At 35.9% G+C, this 20,427-nt stretch overlaps 3 protein-coding genes across 3 annotated transcripts; all 3 read left to right on the top strand.

Moving 5' to 3' along the window:
* The first annotated feature begins 3,921 nt into the window (after positions 1 to 3,921).
* On the top strand, positions 3,922 to 6,692 carry LOC109187914. The gene is made up of 2 exons (XM_019338321.1): positions 3,922 to 4,220; positions 5,664 to 6,692. The coding sequence occupies exons 1-2, from the start codon at positions 4,122 to 4,124 to the stop codon at positions 6,495 to 6,497; spliced, it is 933 nt and encodes a 310-aa protein (XP_019193866.1). The 5' UTR covers positions 3,922 to 4,121; the 3' UTR covers positions 6,498 to 6,692.
* A 662-nt stretch (positions 6,693 to 7,354) lies between these two features.
* On the top strand, positions 7,355 to 9,866 carry LOC109187663 (multiple organellar RNA editing factor 8, chloroplastic/mitochondrial-like). The gene is made up of 4 exons (XM_019337928.1): positions 7,355 to 7,789; positions 8,000 to 8,097; positions 8,179 to 8,244; positions 8,965 to 9,866. The coding sequence occupies exons 1-4, from the start codon at positions 7,413 to 7,415 to the stop codon at positions 9,591 to 9,593; spliced, it is 1,170 nt and encodes a 389-aa protein (XP_019193473.1). The 5' UTR covers positions 7,355 to 7,412; the 3' UTR covers positions 9,594 to 9,866.
* A 6,236-nt stretch (positions 9,867 to 16,102) lies between these two features.
* Positions 16,103 to 19,896, top strand: LOC109187658. Its single transcript, XM_019337923.1, has 7 exons — positions 16,103 to 16,218; positions 16,970 to 17,130; positions 17,378 to 18,293; positions 18,488 to 18,649; positions 18,775 to 18,849; positions 19,206 to 19,330; positions 19,545 to 19,896. The coding sequence occupies exons 2-7, from the start codon at positions 17,038 to 17,040 to the stop codon at positions 19,725 to 19,727; spliced, it is 1,554 nt and encodes a 517-aa protein (XP_019193468.1). The 5' UTR covers positions 16,103 to 16,218; positions 16,970 to 17,037; the 3' UTR covers positions 19,728 to 19,896.
* The last annotated feature ends 531 nt before the right edge of the window (positions 19,897 to 20,427 follow it).

The raw sequence follows: 20,427 nt of genomic DNA, 5'->3' as shown, positions 1-20,427 counted from the left end.
AAAATGGTCCATTAACTATAGTGAAATTACCAATTTGGTCCTTGACTATTATTTTTGACCAATTAAGTCCCTCAACTTTAAAAATCTTAACCAATTTGGTCATCCATTTGTTTGACCGTTAGTCAACCGTTGACTTAGGGCCAAATTGGTATTTCGCTATAGTCAAGGGACCATTTTGGTAATTAACTTTACGGGTGGGCAATTCGGTTCAGTTTTCTCGGATCGAACTGTACCAAACTAGTTAGATTCGGTAATATACCGAACAACCGAATGGTAATAGATTCTTTTATACCGAACGGTTCGGTAACAACTCGAACCGAACTGAATTGTTCGGTAAAAACCGAATCGAATACCGTTTGAATTTTGGATTGCTATTTTGTTATATATTAGACTTTGGATATGGACTATGTAAACACCATAACACATAATATAGAACTTTTGATAACAAACCATAAAGAAATCAAATAAAACATTTACGAGAAATACCCGTGAGAATATGAGCTGAACGGCAGAGTAAGCGGACTTGGATTTACTTTCTATTTATTTATTTGTTTATTATTATTATTATTATTATTATTATTATTATTATTATTATTATTATTATTATTATTATTATTATTATATTTTTTTAAAAAAAATCAGACGGTATTCGATTCAGTTCAATTTTTTATCGAACAATTCAGATCGGTTCTTTATTGAACCGTTCGGTATACAAGAATCCAATACCGTTCGGTTGTTCGGTATATTACCGAACCAAACTTGTTCGGTTCGGTACGGTACGGTACGGTTTGATTCGAGAAAACTAAACTGAATTGCCCACCCTTAAAGTTAATTACCAAAATGGTCCCTTGACTATAGCAAAATTATCAATTTGATCCCAAATTAACGGTTGACTAACGGTCAAACAAATTAGTCAAAATTTTTAAAATTAAAAGACTTAATTGATTAAAAAAATAGTCAAAGACCAAATTAATAATTTCACTATAGTCAAGGGGTCATTTTGATAATTAACTCTTCAATTCGTTCATCGACCGTGCATGGGTTTGTGAAAGATGGAGTCAAAGTTGGTTTCTTAAATGTAAAAATAAAGCCTGACAACCGGCACTAAAAAGTCTAAAGTATAATTCATTCCACCAATTTGGAATAATTTCTCAACACATTACAAACAAACACGTAACCTTTAACAGCTCATATATATATATATATATATATATATATATATATATATATATATATATATATATAGAAGAGCGCTCATATGTGGTCATGTCATTAGATGTGGTCGTGTGGTCGTATCTGTGTCATTGAATCAGTTTAATCTAACGGCAGTGATAATTCTGAAGATTTTCGTGCCTTTTGGTAAGTGGGGGTGTTATGGTAATTACAGTGACCATTTATAGCGGGCGGGTTCCAGAATACACCAACAGTGTTGACAACATACACCAATAATGTAATAAAACACACCACAGTGAAGCACACCAATGGTGTATTCCCGTGTTATGGTAATTACAATGGCCATTTATAGTGGCCGGGTTCCAGAATACACCAACAGTATTGACAACATGCACCAATAGTGTAATAAAACACACAACAAAATCTTGATTAATATTTCAGTGTTTTATGACGAGTTTATCCTTGCAGTTCGTTAGGTAGGAGAATGTGCGCGAAAATATTAAAAAAATCATGATTAATATGATTCATTGGATCTATCTAATCTAATGGCGTATAATTGACCATATGACCACACATAACAACATGGCCACATGTGATCACTCCTATATATATATATATATATATATATATATATATATATTTATTTATTTATTTATTTATTTATTTTAATAACTCTCTCGTACATCCGTACGATGATGTGAGGTTCTTTTAAAAAAGGGCATTTTATATTTGAATAAAACTACTTTTTTCTTGGTAAAAAAATGTTAACGAAATATTACTAGGAAAACAAATATTTTTAGAGAAGTAACCAGCACAAGAATGAAAGAAAAAATGGTTGAGTTAGTTTGAGTCGTGTGATGCCTACATTATCTCTAAAATCTTATTCGTTACCTTTTAAAGGTGCTAAGAGCGTTACGTTGTAGTCTAAATTTTTCAGGATAAAACAAGCTACCGTTTAACGTTTGAGTACTCAAACGAATAAACTTAGTGAACTAGACCACGACTTTGAACACAAAGAAGGAAGATGAGCAGGATTTCGAGAGATAAACTTTGATTTTTTTGGTGTGTATAAAATCACCTACTCAACCAAAGAATTATATAGGAGAAGGGATGATAAATAGCAATATTAAAATTGATAATAAAATCAGTCTGTAAACTGTAATTTGGAAATTAATTTAAAAATCAAAAGTTGGAAGTAATTCAAAATTAATTCACTTTGAATAAAAAAAAAAAAGTCAAACATATAATGAGATTTGATTTGTACACAAGAGAAGGCCTCTATATTATACAATTTAACATTTCTCTAAAAGAGTCTTGTATATACAATTGGTGCAAATCCCCTTCTTTTTTCAATGTGAGACAAAGACTACTTATAAGACTTTCCACCTTCATTTTTCAACTCAAATGGGTCTATTTTGAAAATCAATTTCTCATTCACCTATTATCCATTTTGGGCGTATAATATATCGATCTCTTCATCTCACTATGAAGAACCCGAATCTACTTTGATATGACCCAGTCGGAAGTGAATCCCACATATATTTGTACCACAAAATATCCACTTACAATGCCATTTTATGCTATTTTTCCAACAATTTCCCACATGAATAAAAAATTGATTTTTGGCGCGTTTAAAACCGGAACGATGTGTTCATCGGTCGATCACTACATAGGATAGGTAGATGTTACCCTTTGAACCTTCCTTTGTGAAGATATATTTACTATACTAGCTGTTCGGTAGAACGCGATGTCTTTGAATCGTACTGCCGTTTGTCTATACGATGATATATCCCTCACAGAAACCTTCCAACAATGTTTTGTTCTCATGAGTGTGCTCGTTTTGGTCATGGGTCACCATTCCTTATTTTGCAAGAGTTTCTAAAGAATTGAGTCCAATCAATTCTCCGTGAAGCGACCCCACTAGTGACACGCTTCATTTCATAATTTAGTTGTCCCATTGAACCTATGTGTCAGCTAAGTTGGATATCCACTATAGAACTTTATTCCAAGGGCTTTAGACCCATTCCTCGTGTCAACTTATCAGTCAACTCTCTATTTAACCATTTGATTAACAGATCCGCTACGTTGTCTTTTGACTTCACATAGTCAATCGAGACAATACCACTCGTATTGTCTTTTGACTTCACTCGTCAATTGAGACAATACCACTCGTATTGTCTTTTGACTTCACTCGTGGTCTTAAAGTCCTTAATATTTGATATCCAATTAGCGTCACAACACCCTCAAAGTACAACAAGATATCTTGTGTAGTTTAGTAAAAGGTTATGAGTACCCCTTAGGTATCTCATAACGCTGACAATTGCCTTCCAATGTATGTCACCGGGGTTACTCTATATCTACTGGGTTTGCTAACCGCAAATGCAATGTTTGATCTAGTACAAAACTACCTCTTGTGGAGTATCTACTGGTCATTCTTCCCGAACTTCACCCCTATGACCAATTGAGCTGCCCATGTTGAATTTATAAAAAATTATATTTAGATATAATTATATAAGTTGTGTAAAAAAAATACAAATAAAAAAGTATTAGCTCATCTAATCGAGATTTCAAACTATATATGAATAGGATTAAATTGAGACTCGAAATAAATCACAAGTACCACGTTTTAAAAGCCCAAATGTGGAAAGCAATAAAAGTATTTGAAATTTCAACGTTAGGTAAAAATGTAAAATGGCTACAGAGTTTCCTCGGACACTTTCAATTGACCACGAGTGAATTAGTGAAAATACTGGGAAGACATTTCTGGGGGCTACTTCAAGGATGGGCCGAGCCGGGCTGGTTTTTGGGAAAATTGTCAGGCCCGAAGTTCGGTTCAAGCCCAAACATTATTCGAGCTCTTCGTTTGGGTCCATACTGGTTCCGAACTCCCGTTCCAGTTCTGGGTTTTGTCGGAGATTTCGTCGTCTCACGATCCATTTCCACCTTCCATGGCTTCGCCCAACCCGCAGGGCTCGCCTTCCGCGGCCACCGCCGATCAGCATCGCCTGCATGTCACCGTAGCGTCATCATCTCCTTTAACTCCGCAGGCAAGTTCCACTTCTCCTCTCTCTGTACACAATTGCAATTCAGCTTCGATTCAACATGTTTCTTACTGTATCATCATTATATACGTGAATGAATCGAAAAATTCGTGCCGTTTTACCTTCTCTTTGAATTGTTAATTCTTGGGTTCGGGCCGTTTTGGAATGGTTTTCGGTGTTCGACCCGACCGGCGGCCCGCTATGAAGATATTCAATTTTGTTTTGGGAAAATAGAAGCTAACCCTAAAAGAACCTAGTCTGCTACACTCTTCCCCTCTCTCACAATTCATGGCATTTTATGGCTTCAATTCAATCACTGGCCTGGTTTCCAGTTCTAGCTCCTCTGATGTTCTCTGCCATGGCCACCCAATATTCCTTTAATTTCTCAAATTTCATTTGCAATTTTGCTTTTTGGTTGCCTCTTGATTTTTAATGTAGAATACGTGTGTTTCAGTTGTTTCAATTTTGTTGCCTCTTTTTCTGTTATTTGTTTCTGTAAATTTTGTAATTAAATGATTTCATCCTATGGTTTCATGTTAGGTTGAGAGTAGCCTATTAGTCTTTTTTTTTTTGGGTGATGAGTGAAATCTGCAGCCACTAAGCAAGGGTCTTGTGATTATAGCCGGTAAAGGATGATAAACCAGTCTAGGTTGCTCATAATAGTCCGGCTCAAACCAAGAAGGTCAATTGGCCAATAGGCTTATCCCGTTGGGGAGTAGCCTATTAGTTTTTCTGTGATTTGAAAATGACATGATATGTGTTCATGTTGTTGCTTTTCCTGCTTGTACTATGCTTAACTGCTCCACTATTACTTTTTCATGAATCATATATTATAATATTGTCATTCATAATAAAATAAATGACCCCACACAGTCTATGCAAGGATGCAATCTGTATAAAACCATAAAAACCTTTTAAGAGTTGATGAACTTGATCATGGGTTGAAAATTTACAAAACCACCTTTCTCTGTTTGAGTTGAAAGATATGAAGGAAGCCGAAAAGCAATGGTGGGTATATATGTAGTTAAAAGCTAGGTGGTTAATGATGGAAAGTGGATGATATAAGTGATTAGACTTCATCACTTTATTTTGATTAAAGTGTTTAGAGATGCAAATTGGATTTCCAGTATGATGAAATTCAATTCAATTCAATTCCCGTGCTCAAGTAGGGATTCAAGGGAGATGAGCCAGCGGGCTATTTGAGTTTGGGTTGCCTTGATGAATCTCGCCAAGCTCAAGACATTCTAGTCTAGTGTTCTAAGAACTTCAGATCCAAAGATTTTTCCCTTCTGATTCCCATTTTAGTAAACGCTTAGCAAATACATAGTAGTTGATTTCTTCTGCTAGTGTACATTCGAGTATATTATTCACTTTGAGATTATTCGAGTATATTATTCACAATGGTCAATGGAGTATGTTCTAATCGAGGTTTGCTTTGCTTTTCTTTAGATGGTAGAAGGAAACCATGAAAATATTATGGATGGCGCGGATCTGACTGAAACAAGCACGGGTGAGAAACGAAAAAGAGACGGGAAGTTGAGATCTGTTGTTTGGCAACATTTCACAAAGCTTATCAGGGAAGATGGAACTTGCGATAAATGCAAATGTAACCATTGCAATAAGCTTTTCACTTGCTCGAGCCGAAGTGGAACAACTCATCTCCTTCGTCACGTAACCGAGGGAATATGCCCGGTATTTAAGCTCGACAGGAAGGATAAACCACATAACAACACGAGTTTCAGCTGTACAACTGGTAACACCGATCGAAGAGGAAGCATCATGCCTTGGAAATTCGATCAGCCACTCGCCCATCCACCCATCGAGCAGTCCATCGACATGCACAACGACTTATTGGTGGAGGGGTTAGAAGATCTCGACCGTCAAACCGGTGGATACCCAGATGGCGACTTCGTTGGACAATCATCAACCTCTACATACGCTAAACTTCCTCAACAAAACGTAGACTCATGGATGAACGAGTTGAGGGCCTGCGCAAATAAACTCGTAAAGCTCACAAACGAGCTTCTCCCTAACGGTATATCCTTGAAGAGCTCTTCTGCAGTCAGTGGCCCCGATTTCTCTATAGGCGCCGCCATAAAGTGCTTGAATGAAATGGAAGACGCCATTCCAGAATCAAGCACAGCGTATCTCGATGCTCTCGATATTGTCAGGGATCCGGTAGAAAGGGAGTGTTTTCTTTGTCTAAACCCAGAGACGCGTCGGAGATGGCTGCGTAGGATGCTGCATCGCCGCTATCCCTTGCGCTATAATACCGACATTTGATCAACTCTTAATCAGTTCAAATCTTTCACTCTTTTTCTTGGGTGGAGACTTGTCAGGTGTTGTAGTTTATAGAACTTGTCTGAGGTGAAACGAGCAATACATTATATACTATTTCTTCTGAATATCTTCTTTAGGTTCAAGATTTTGAACATTACTTTTTGTACAAACTTTTGCCAGGTACAAAGGGCTGAGCTATATTTTGGGTGCAACTTTAATTTTTTGTCCCAAATTTAGTTCAAATTTGGTTCTAACGGTGTTTGGCTCAAGTAATGTTTGGAAAATATTTTTTTTAATTTATTTGGAAAAAAATATGGATTATTTAAGTAGTGATATGATCTTAGCATTTGATTTTTCATGATTATAGATATGTTCACACTTTTTACAGGAAGGGTGACTTGTGAGTGTTGTGGTCATCCTCAATTGTGATTTTTTCATCGTTTTTGAGATAAATATGACTTATGTGGAGTAAAGAGAATAAATTAATTCATCTTGTAAGATTGATTTTTTATAGAATTCGTCAGAAAAGAAAAATGAGAGTCACAATCGCGTGAGTGGACTGCACATATCGCGCCCGTCAGTTCCTCTATTTTTTTCCCGGTGTCAACTTCCTTTTTTTTATTTTTTTTCCCTTTTTTCTTTTCCTCTTTCCTCTTCTCTCTCCTATTAAGCACCTCAACTCAAAAACAAAAAAAAAAATCACTATTGAAGATGCCTAAAAACAAAATTCTTTGCATTTTTTTTTTTTTTTTTGAATTTTAGAAAGTCAAGAAAAAAGAAAGTATAGAAGCGCTTTGTTTTTTTTTTTTTGATAACAAATTATGGATTTTCTTTATATAAAACCCACTCCCTAACCCCTATCCTTCTTCTCATATCTTCGAAGGTTTTAAGAGAGTACCATAAACCCTAGTTGCAGGTATGGCGACCTTGTTATCTCGTTCTCTCATCACCGCCGGAAAGCAGCTCTTTCGCTCGTATTCCTCTCTTACTCCGCCACGCAACTTTCTCGCTTTCTCCTCCTTCCGCCTCCGCCCGCTCGTGTCAGTCTCCCCCGCCGTCTGTCAACTCTATCCAGCCGCGTACACTGCAGTAAGGGGACTGGCGACTCGCCAGACCTCCTCATCCCTCAATGATCCCAATCCTAACTGGTCCAATCGTCCCCCGAAAGAGACTATATTGCTCGACGGCTGTGATTTCGAGCATTGGCTCATTGTGATGGAGAAGCCGGAGGGCGATCCGACAAGAGATGAGATTATTGATAGTTACATCAAAACCTTAGCTCAGGTGGTTGGAAGGTTTGTCTTCGGTTCCCAATTTTTTCCTAGTTGTTCTTTATGATTCTTTGCTACTTATCTATGAATAAATATAGAACTCAATATCAGTATCTGCTTCTCTGTTAGTAAATGTGTGATAACCACCACACTCTTGGCTTGGTAAAGGGTTGAGGTATATTTTCAGCCTATTTATATTCTCTTGATTCATGATAATATCAAATATTCTTGTAGCGAGGAAGAGGCTAGGATGAAGATCTACTCTGTCTCAACCAGGCATTATTATGCATTTGGGGCTCTTGTGTCAGAGGAACTCTCTTACAAATTGAAAGGTATTGTTTGAGGACATACTCTCTTGCATCTTATTGTTCTTGGATTCTCTAAAAAAATTGCCTTTTTTTTTTTCTTTCCAGAATTAAAAGGAGTTCGGTGGGTGCTCCCAGATTCTTATTTGGATGTTAAAAACAAGGACTATGGAGGTATGTAGTTCTATGGCTTGGTATTATTGACATGACATGTTTCTGGACTACTCTAATGTTAGAGTAACTCATTTTGCATTTTCGGGTTGCTGATATTTAGGATTCTTACATCTCTACCTCTGTATTCAAAGCTACTAAGCGTGTGTATTCTGAAAAATTTTTCCCCCATTTTACCATTTGTGTATGTGACTTTTTCTTCTTAAAAAAAAAATCAAAACCATACTTTATTTTTTCCTGATGTTTATCATAAAAGTTAAAACTGCTTTGAAGATTCATTGGCAATTTGAAATGTAGTTGAACTATGGTTTTAGAGTGGCTATGCAGTAATGCCCCTTAAGAGTCTTCCTTGAAGACCGGAATATTTTGGTGGTGCCAATTTTCTATTGAAGGCCCATGTTTAGTTTTCATTTTCTCCTAGTTGTGATTATAACAGGTAAAAATGTATGAATCATGAAATAGTACCCATTGAAGGTATACATGGTAAATGCTATTAGCTGTTACATCATGCTTATAATTCCATCTTATTCTTCCCATGATTGAAACATTTTGGTGTGGTTATGTGGTTTTGAACTATAACCTTCATGACTGAAGGTGGTTATGGGTGTTAATATATATTTGAATTACTTTGTCTTTAACCGAGCTTGCTTGTTTCTACTCAGTTACCCCGTATTATATTTATTTATGATAATGTTCTGATCTGGACACTATTGGATGTTTCAGGAGAGCCATTTATAAATGGGCAAGCTGTACCATATGATCCCAAATACCATGAGGAGTGGGTGAGAAACAATGCCCGGGCCAATGAGAGAAACAGGCGCAATGACAGACCTCGCAACTTTGATAGATCGAGGAACTTTGAGAGGAGGCAGATGGCTAATCAAAATGCTCAGAACCCTGGTCCTAGGCCAAACTATCAACCTGCTCCAGGCCCAAACCAGGGCAACTATGCGCCGGGCCCAAACCAGGGAAACTTTGCTCCGGGACCAAACCAGGGCAACAACAATCCGAGCAACTATGGTCCAGGACCCAACCAGAGCAACTCTGCTTCATGGCCAAACCAGAACAGCTCTGCCCCAGGCCCAAACCAGAACAACTATGCACCAGGGCAGAACCAGAACTACCCTCCTCCGCCTGGGCCAAACCAGCACAATTACCCTCCTCCTCCAGGGCCGAATCAGCACAACTACCCTCCTCCAGGTCCTAACCAACACATGTCTGCTAACTATGCTCCAGGGCCAAACCCAAACTACTATTCTCAAGGGCCTAATCAGAACAATTATGCTCCAAACATGGATGGCAGAAACCCTTCCCAGAATCAGAACATCCCCCCTCCTAACTATCATCAGTAGGAACTGTGCAAAGAATGTAGCTCCGGACTTCCAAAAGTTTAGGATTTTTTTGTTGAAAGGTACTATCATGAATGTTGTTTGGTTTCATGATCTCATGTTAAGACTTGTTCTACAGTGAAAAATTCTGTAGTTATAATGGATGTGATGTCTGTATAATTGCGTTGGTGTGTATGGCAAATGATAGCCATGGCATGGACCTGTCACCAGGGAAACAATGTTGCAATGGTAGCAGCAATAGTAATGCGCTGTCTCAGCGTTTCGTTTGGTTTTTCATATGAGGGAAATAAGCTCTTTATACATACGACTTAGTTGCCCATAAGTGAGCAAAAATTACTAATGATTATTTTTTCTTAATTAATTCCTCAATTTTAAAAATGTTAATCAATTTGGTTTTTTGTTTGTTTAGTCGTCTATAAACAAATGAAGGACTAAATTAGTTAATATTTATGAAGTGTGAGGACTTAATTAGGTAAAAAAAATAGTTAAGGATTAAATTGATAATTTTGTTATAATCAAGGGGTTATTTTAATATATATAATTAACTCAATTTAAAAAAAAAATGTAATAGAACTCTATATTAAACACTTTGCAGGACTTAACTCCAAATTCAACACTTTGCATCAAAGGTAATAACAATCCACTGATTGAAATTTGCAAAATACATACATGTGTAGTTTCACCCCTTCTTTTTCTCCCCTTTTGACCACTTTGTTAATTAACTTAGCTCAGATTGTTTTAAATGCATTTTCTGAAAATGATATTAAAAAGGTTCCTCTAATAAAGCAAGGATTTGAAAATTTTGACACCTTCCAGAGTTTGGGGCCTTTTGTGTAGTTTTGATCCTGGTTTTATATTGTCTGGAGACTTATTTGGGAGGGCACTTGATATCTGTCTGGAGACTTATTTAGTTTCTTTGCTTTCCCTCTCTGCTATTCATTAATTCATCGAGTGTATTTCTTACAATGAAAATATGAGATATTAATGCATTTGAATCCCCAAAACACTAGCTCATAAAGAAGTTCAATTCATTATGCCTTTTTAATTCATCCTGTCTATATCCTTCTTCCCCTTATTATTAAGCATTTGAGCTTAATTCCATGGTTGTCCTCTGTCATCATGCTACCATATTTCCTAATCGATGAGGTTGTATAGTTATCTGTATATATCCTTCTTCCCCTTATTATTGAGCTTAATGTCATGAATGTCCTCTTCATGATACCATATTTCCTAATCGTATCTTTTTGGTGAGATACCTAACTTATAATTTTTTCCTCACTTCTACCCTCTCCCAATGTCATATTGATACTCCAGCAATTCCTTAGTTCCTTCCATATGGAAGTACAAAACTAATTCCTGAACCACCCACCTTCAAACCTTCCAATTTGATCATCATCTTTCTTTCTCAATCAACTCTAATCACTAGTGGGTTTAACTGATTGATTTCTAGTATATGAACTACATCTGTATTGTCTCTAAAACAAATGAATAAAATCATGAAAAATTATAAGCACAATATTGAAGTAATCACATTGTTAATTTGTCTCTGTGCTACAACAGTATATCAGTCAAATACAAGGATTATTAGTGGGAAAAATACAAGAAAAAAAAGATAATATGGATCAATTGAAAAAATGTTGCATCTCCCTGTAAAGAGTGTGAAAACAAAAAGTAGCAATAAAGAGCACTTTCAGCTAACGCCCAGCATGTGATTCATATGTCATATGCAGAAAAACCAGGGGCGGTTCCAGCATGGGGGCAGCTGCCCCCCTCCCCCCTTCTCCCCCCTCCTACCCCCCTCCTATATAGTTTATATATAGTACGCGTTTTAATATAAGTATATAAAAACAGAAAAATGTTATAAAGGATGATTTAGATTAAATGGAAGGTGCGCGCTTTGCTTTATAGATGGTCAGGGATCAAATCCTTCTATCAACACGGTTCAATTTCTGTTATGTACAAACATAGTTTTTTTTTTTTTTTTTTTTTTGAAACCTGTACTAATATAGTTAGTACTTAAATTTTAATTTTGCTTCAACACAGTTAACTTTTGACTTTTTAAATATTAATAGTGAAATTTCTACACACACACATAAACACACACACACACACACACACACACACACACACACATATATATATATATATATATATATATATATATATATATATTTATTTATTTATTTATTTATTTATTTATCGCTATATTCAACAATATTTATAGTTTTATTTCTTAAGTGTTTCATTTTTTTTTTCAAACTATCTATTTGTTTTAAAATTTCGCCCCATTAAACAAAATTTCTGGATTCATCCCTGAGAAGAACTATCATAATATATTTTTATTTAAAAAAAAAAAACTAGGAGGAAGTTAAAAGTGTAATTTATCTATATTATAATAATATATACATATATATCTACTAAAAATAGTAGTGGGGTGGGGGGCAGGGCCCCCTACCCAGGGGTAGCTCCGCCCCAGACTATCACACTATAAGAATGTGCACTAACAAGTCCACCACCATCACATCAGAAAATATGCACAAGACAAAAACACTGCTAGAACTACTTGCATTATCTCCATAGCAACAAGTCAGTGCTCGAAGTCGCATCCATCGCATCCTAACCAGAGCAACTCTAATCTGCTTCATTGACAAACCAGAATAGCTCTGCCCCAGAACAACTATGCAAACATGGATGCCAGAATCAGAACCTCCTAACTATCATCACTAGGAACTGTGCAAAGAATGTATAGTAGCTCCGAACCTCCATAAGTTTAGGAATTATTATTTAAAGATACTCTATGAATGTTGTTTGGTTTCATTCTACTTAATTAAATACGGAGATGAGTGCGTTTGTTTCATGATTTCATTGAAAAATTCTGTAATTATAATGGATGTGATGTCTGTCTGTATAATTGCTTGCTTTGGTGTGTATTACATTTGCATTTATCGCAAGTTCCATCCTCCCTGATAAGCTTTGTGAAATGTTGCCAAACAAGATCTCAACTTGCCGCAAAGTGCCCCATAAGCTGCCTTTCCATATCCCACCAAAAAGTTCACTTTAAATCATAGATCAACAATTCAATAATGGTTGAGTCTTGCAGTCTTTTCCATTGTCAAAAAATAGTCACTTCCGTGCAGCTAAGGCTAACCTTATCCCAGCAATTTTCTCTACTTTCTAAAATGGGTCCCACTTCCACATCATCAAATTTGCAATTCTTCAACTATTTTCTCTACATCCCTACAATACTCTCTCACTTTTAAAAAGGACCCCACTTTCATTTTATATTATAAATATAATAATAAAATAATATAACAAATAAGAAAAGTACACAAATAAAAAAAATTAAAAAAGAAAAAGTACATAAAGGCTGCCATGCGGCAGCCTTTGTAAGTGTTAGCAAGCTTTCTAAATAAGAGCATCCACATTAGTTGGGGAGATTTGGGAGATAATGTAAGAGTGATTAGAAAAGAGAATGTATGTGGGGAGAGAAAAAAAAGAAAAAAAATTAACAAAACAAAATTTGAAAAAAAAAAAAAAATAAAAGTCTGTCGCGTCAGGCGCGCTGTCAGCGCGCCTGACGCGCTACACGGGCGCGTGCATTGCACGCGCCCGTGTAGACAATGGCTGTGCGCGCCAGTGTTTGTTTTTTTTTTTTTTCCTGACATTAACCCTTAACTTGCAGGACAAATATCTCCCCAAATAACCCCACCCCACATTTGTTATTATCCCCACCCAAGATAATTCATCTGACATTATCTCCCTAATATCCATTGATGTGGATGCTCTAAGAAAGCTTGCTAGACACATGGCAAGAGTTCTTAATAAAAAAATAATTTTTTTTGCCACCTCATCTTGCAAGTAGAATAATTTCAGGGATGGGGTTAGCCTAAGGCACTTAACTATCCCATGAATCATGCTGGGGTTTGTCTCCAATTCGTTGCAAAAATTACAATTTCAAATCAATTTAAGAGATCGGATGTCACGTCATTAAATCAATGAAACGTATATGAAGTGCAAAATATAAACAACTTGATAAAGAGGTTATGGTGTAAATCAAGGCTTATATGAAGTGCAAAATATAAACAGCATGAAAAATTATAAGCACAATGAAGTTATCACATTGGTAATTTGTCTCTGTACTTTGAAAATAGTATATCAGTCAAATACAAGGACTATGACTGGGAAAATATAAGGAAAAAAGATAATATCAATCAATTGAAAAAATGTTGCATCCCCTTGTAAAGAGTGTGAATGACAAAAAAGAAAATTACAAATAAAAGTCAAGGTCATTACAAAAGAGTGCTTTTCCATGCAATAAAGAGCACTTTCAGCTAACACCCACCATGTGATCCATATGTCATATGTAGAAGAAATATCACTATCAGAATCTGCACTAATTATGAACAAGATCAAATAATATCCATCATATTTATCCAGAGATTATAAAAATAAGTCCACCACCCTTACATAAAAAAATATGCACAAGAGAAAATCATAATTACCACTTGACAATTACCCTGAGTCAGTGCTATAACTACTTGAGCTACTGCTAGACTTACTTGCATTATCCACCACCTGAGGAAAAGTTTTGATATAGCTATCAATAATCCCATCTATTGTGGATCAACCCGTTGGGACTATTTTGCCCGATGAATGTAAAATATAAACAACTTGATAAAGAGGTTATGTCGTAAATCAAGGCTTAAAACATTCCATTTTACCTACCGGGCTTTATTGCATCAAACCGAATGAAGCGAAAAATAACTGAAAACCAAATATTCAAGAAATACTTTTCCTCAAATTTTCAAAATTGAAAAAAAAAAAAAAAAAAAAAAAAAAAAAAAACTGCCTTCAATGGGTTACGTTTTTCATGTCTAGCCTACATAAAGAGACATTTCCCAGAGTTAAAAGGAGTTCGGTGGGTGCTCCCGGATTCTTATTATTATTATTTTTTTTGAAAAGGTGGGGAGGGGAGAACCCAGCTAGGCTAATTCCTAGCTCTCATTGCCTCATTGGTAAGGCAGCTCTTCGCAGCGTCAGCTTGGAGATAGCTCAAAACCTCATTCGGGGGGTTTGTCAACTCAATCCAATCACATTGTGCTCCCGGATTCTTATTTGGATGTTAAAAACAAGGACTATGGAGGTGTGAAGTTCTATGGCTTGGTATTATTGATATGACATGTTTCTGGAGTAATGCTCTAATGTTAGAGTAACTCATTTTGCATTTTCGGGTTGCTGATATTTAGGATTCTTGCATCTCTACCTCTGTAGTCAAAGCCACTACGCTTGTGTATTTCTGAAATTTTTCCCCCATTTTACCATTTGTGTATGTGACACCCAAACTATGTGACTTTTTCCTCATAAAACTGCTTTGAAGATTCATTGGCAATTTGAAATGTAGTTGAACTATGGTTTTAGAGTGGCTATGCAGTAATGCCCCTTCAGAGTCTTCATTGAAGACCGGAATACATGGTAAATGCTATTAGCTGTTACATCATGCTTATAATTCCATCTTATTCTTCCCATGATTGAAACATTTTGGTGTGGTGATGTGGTTTTAAATTATAATGAAGGTGGTTATGTCAGAAACCCTTCTCAGAATCAGAACATCCCCCCTCCCCCTAACTATCATCAGTAGGAAGTGTGCAGAGATTGTAGCTCCGAACCTTCATAAGTTAGGATTTTTTGTTTAAAGATACTCTATGAATGTTGTTTGGTTTCACTACTTGATTAAAGTGCATTCCATGATCTCATGGAAAGTCTTGTTCTACAGTGAAGTTGGAGCGAGAAATTCTGTAGTTATAATGGATATGATGTCTGTATGATTGCTTTGGTGTGTATGGCAAATGATAGCCATGGCAGTGAAACAATGTTACAATGGTAGCAGCAATAGTAGTGAGCAACCTCATTAAATTAAAAAGAGTTAATTATTAAAAATGATCCTTTGAATATAGTGAAATTATCAATTTAGTTCTTGATATTTTATTTTTACTTAATTAAATCTTCAACTTTAAAATTTTTAACTAATTTGATTATCCGTCTGACGTCTATTTATTCAAGACCAAATTTATAATTTCGGCTATACAAACGAAGTCACAAAAAACTAAATTGGTTAAATGGACGTTCCCATGATTACATGAGAATCAATATTGTGCATTAAAAAAATAAATATATAGATGAAATTAATTTAGGAGAATTCAAATTTGCGTGTGGATATGAGACATATGTTGTGTGCATATCTTATGTTTACACACAACAAATAATTAATATATACACGTGAATTTTGAATTTCCAATTTCGTTTATAAATATAATTTTTTAATATACAATATTAATTTTCATGTACTCGTGAAGATAGTGACACTTATAAGAACATTACCTGGGAAATAATTCTAATATGATTAAGATTCTATACATATATATTACTCCGTAAAATAAAAAAAAAAATAGAGGTACAGTATACAACAAATAGTGTGCGGATTTTGAGCAGTTGTTCCTAAAACCCGCGCACGTGGTATAATCTGCGTAGTCCGTACCCTCAAAACCTCCCTCTCGGCTCTCTCTCACACACCAAAGACAAAACCCTGTCACACCTGGCTGTGATCGTTGCCGGCTTCAACAGTCCGCCGGTGAGTTTCTACAGTGCTCTTTCCGATAGCCGTGATCTTTTCCGTTTGTGCGCTATATACAATTATTATATGTCAATTATATTCACTCATAATGCTTAAAGACTTCAAAATTTGAAGTAGTAGTAAATTTGATTAAAATCAACATAAGTTAAACGGCTGTAGAATCGGTTTTTCTCTCTCTCTCTCTCTCTCTCTTTTTTTTTTAATATTTAAGTTTCAGGTTTTGTATCATACGATTTTTCCAGAACTTAGCTGCAGGTTATCATAACTGTTTGCTTTAGTCGTCTTTTTATTTATTTATTTTTATTTTTTTTTAATTTTTTTTATAATAATTATTTTTTACATACAGTGACTTTGTGCTCTTGAGTGCGTTGTTTGAAATTAGTTTTTCATGGAGGATTCCGGAATTGTATATTTAGCATCGTTAGTTTTGGTAGAGGTTAGCTTCAATACTGATTTATGATGATCTAATGCTATTGACTTATTGATTTACTTTTTAGAAGAAATATATGAAGTAATACAGGCTGGGCATTCCATTCTTGCATGTCATGTATTATTACCTGTCTATTGGCATTGAGGTGTTTCTTATGCTGTACTATTCAGGAATTCTTATCCCCTACCATTTTCAGATGATGTATACTTCGGCCATGTGTGCAACTTCTCTTTCTTTAGTGTTTTTAATCCTAAAAACCTTCTGTATTTGTCATGAAGTGTACCAGAACCGATGTTAGTCTTGAATGAATCTGTGCAGGTTGCTGAAAGTGTTTTGATATCCACTCTAGTGGAGTTACATAGGTATATAAAACACATAAAGTCATCATGGGTTATACAAACACAAACAAGACTTGGGTTGGTAACATGTACCATAAGTTTGAGTGTATATGCCAGGATGTTGATGGTTTCATAACCAAGGTATTGCATTCCTTGTTTTCAATCATTCATCTTCTCACCATGAATGCATTCATTAATTGCATTTTGATGCTCCAACAGTCCAAAGAGATGTCTGCCTACTTAACTACCCTTTGTTCTTCACATTTTGAGCTTCAGTTTGTTCCTTGATACAGACACTCATGGATAAATATGAATATTTTAGCTCCAGGGGAGCCCTTTTTCACTCTCACCTCATTATGTCTCTCATGTTCTCAATTTTTTACCCTAGGGTACTGCGAATTATGTTGGGAATCAGGTGCAAAGTGTTGGTGACAACATGAAAAGGTTATATTCTGGTGTTGTGCAGGATTTTCTGTCACCACATAATCCTGTAGAACAAGAAGGGCAGTCCACAAGAAGAGAACAAAGCAATGCAAGTGCAGAAACTGGATTGTCTTTTCATAATGATGGTGATGCTGCAATTTGTAGGAGTTCACATCTCAACTTCAAGGAGAGTATGACAATGGGGGCTCAGGGATCACATTCTTCCTGCAATACAAGTTCTGAATCACTACAATCTTCACTTCATGGTGTAGGACCAACAACTGCCCAGAAAGATGATACTCTCAGTAAGAGCTTTCCAGATGACCCGAATCTTTCATTGAGCTGTCAGATAAAACTAAAAGGAGACTCCATCCAGGAGGTTAAAATAGTGACTGAGGAATTGGGTTCTACTGAATATCAAAATTCATCTAGATCACAACTACTTTCTGCCTCGCATCTTGAGTCCGACTGTAGAACCTCCCAGGAGGATGAGATGGTGACTACTAGGGATGCTACTGAATTTGTTTCTGAAGGGAGTAGCATGTTGGTGGAAGAGTTTGTGACGGGCGAATCTAGTTCCTCTGATGATAAGACCTTGTCTGAAGCACTTCATGATACAGATGACGGCAGTGAGTTCACAGATGATGGGACAATGTTTAGTAGCTTTTCTAGTGCTTCTTGTCATGTTTCTGATGCATCACATGATTGGAGACAATTGCATGGGAAGACCATGCGGGTGGAGCAATCACTGAATCTGGGATCAGACTCTTCTGAAGATATTGCATTGAAGTCCCATACGTTTTCAAATGATCAAGATCACAAATCTCAGGTTACTTCAGTAACTTCACTCAATGATCCAGGACTTGGGTCGTTTCATAAAAGTGAGACTCTGTCTAATAGCCTCTTAGAGACTTTTAATTGTGTTTCTGAAATGTCAACTACTGTCTGGTCTCTAGAAACTACTTGTCCTTTCATCTGAGGTTAAATACATTGATGGAGAAATGAATATTTTCCTCTACATCGATGTCAATAGCCTCCAAATTTGTCAAATTTCTTATTTGAAGCTTTTACTCAGGAACCAGAGAACATGGCAGGCATGCTGATTCTGGCGAGTGTGGTTCTAGAGTCTCTAGTGACCTGAAGTTCCCCACATCCTCTGCTACTTTTTCCTGTGTAAACAATGCTATTGATGTGATGCCGGATTTCTGCAGCACTGCATCGTCTTCAGATTTTAGAGGTAGATATTTCCTGCATTTCACCGTCTTGAATGAATGAGAACTACAATTCTTTGAGAGGCCTATTACTTTTCTCAGCTTACTTCTGTATAATTATACCTTATTTAACTAATTTTCTGTTTAACAGGTGCATCAGAAGATGATCTCAAGCATGGTTTTCAGCATAATCAATTGACAGCTCTTATTTCTCCTGTGGAAACAGGTACAATACTATTTTATATAAAGAGAATCATTGCAGAGTGATGGATTTAACAAAGATGACTATTGATCTATCTAAATAATGAGAAAAGAAAATAGTTCTAACGTTAATAAGGATAATTGTAAAGTGTAGCGCCTCATTGGCACTGGTAACAGAATACCTTATTTTACAATAAAGGAAATGCAATTGCAAATATTCTGTATAATTGAATCTTCAATTGCAACTAATGCTTACTGATACATGTCCTTGTGTTACGCAAAGTTAAGTGGACTTATTTAAGAACTGCAGTATACATTTCCTTTGAGTATTGTTAATTGCTTTTGCAAGATCGAGCATTGACCCTTGCATTAATATTGCAGATCCTTGCATGGAAACGATTGATCTATCTGATAAGGAGAAACTTGACTTTAGCTGCGTCCAAATGGATAGCAATAAACCACTCAACACTGTCTCTTCAGGACCAAGAAGATTGAAATCTTACAAGGTGGGAAATAGAGACACTGCATATTTAACTTTGTCAAAAAAGGGAAAAAGACACTGCTTGATTTATCCTAATGAAGAGAGTTTTAAACTAGTCTGTCTATCAAACCAACATATATTTGAAACATTAACTAAAACAAATTTAGGTAACAATGTAACATGTTTGCATTCTGTTCTACAATCTCCCGTTCTAACCATCTCTTTCATCCTTCCTGTAGAAATTAATACAAGATGCTTTAACTTCTCGGAAGAAATTAGTTACTGAGTACAAGCTGTTGGCGATTTGGTATGGAGATATCGATCCAGAAGGCTGCCAACATTCAATGGATAGCCCTGCTAATGTCCCTGCAACATCTTTACAGTCATGCAAATGCTGTGAATCTGGATGGGAACTTCTGTAGATAAGCCATTTACTTGTCTTGTACAGACAAATGGTAGTTTGAGCTGTTCATTGTCAATAAGTTGCCCACACAATTCCTTCTTTTGGCAATATTTGAATTCAACAGAATTCCTTCTTTTGACAATATTTTAGTAGACTAAATTTCCATTTTTGGTTCTCTGACTATTGTTTAGTTATTACATTTGATCCCCAATTATTAATTCTACCACTTTTGGTTCTCTGACTATTGTTCAATTATCATATTTGATCCTCAATTATGAATTCTACCACATTTGATGCACAAGTATGGTTTTGTTGTCACATTTGGTCATGCTAGTCAAATCTCTAGTAATCACTTACTGGAAAATGCAAATTCCTATCTCATTTCGGTGTCTGCAAGAGGCAAATAGTAATATTATGTATTTAGATTTGAATGTGCGACTTTTTTCTTGCAACCCTAGACGTGAGAAAATCTACACTTTTGGGTGAGTACTTGCCAAAGATTTAGTTAGTAGGACCAAATGTGACAATAAAAGTATATTTGCATACCAGATGCAACAATTAATTAATAATTGAAGATCAAATGTGATAAGTAAATAATAGTTGAGGGACCAAAATGACAATAACTCTTTAAATAAAATAGGTAAACAACAAAAAGGGTAATTTGTGTGGACAAAAAAAAGAAAATAATAAAAACAAAGGAGTTTTTGGGCTTAAAATAA

This window comes from Ipomoea nil, unplaced genomic scaffold (genome assembly GCF_001879475.1).
Source record: "Ipomoea nil cultivar Tokyo-kokei standard unplaced genomic scaffold, Asagao_1.1 scaffold1421, whole genome shotgun sequence".
Lineage (NCBI taxonomy): Eukaryota > Viridiplantae > Streptophyta > Magnoliopsida > Solanales > Convolvulaceae > Ipomoea > Ipomoea nil.
This window is presented reverse-complemented; position numbering and strand designations above follow the sequence as displayed.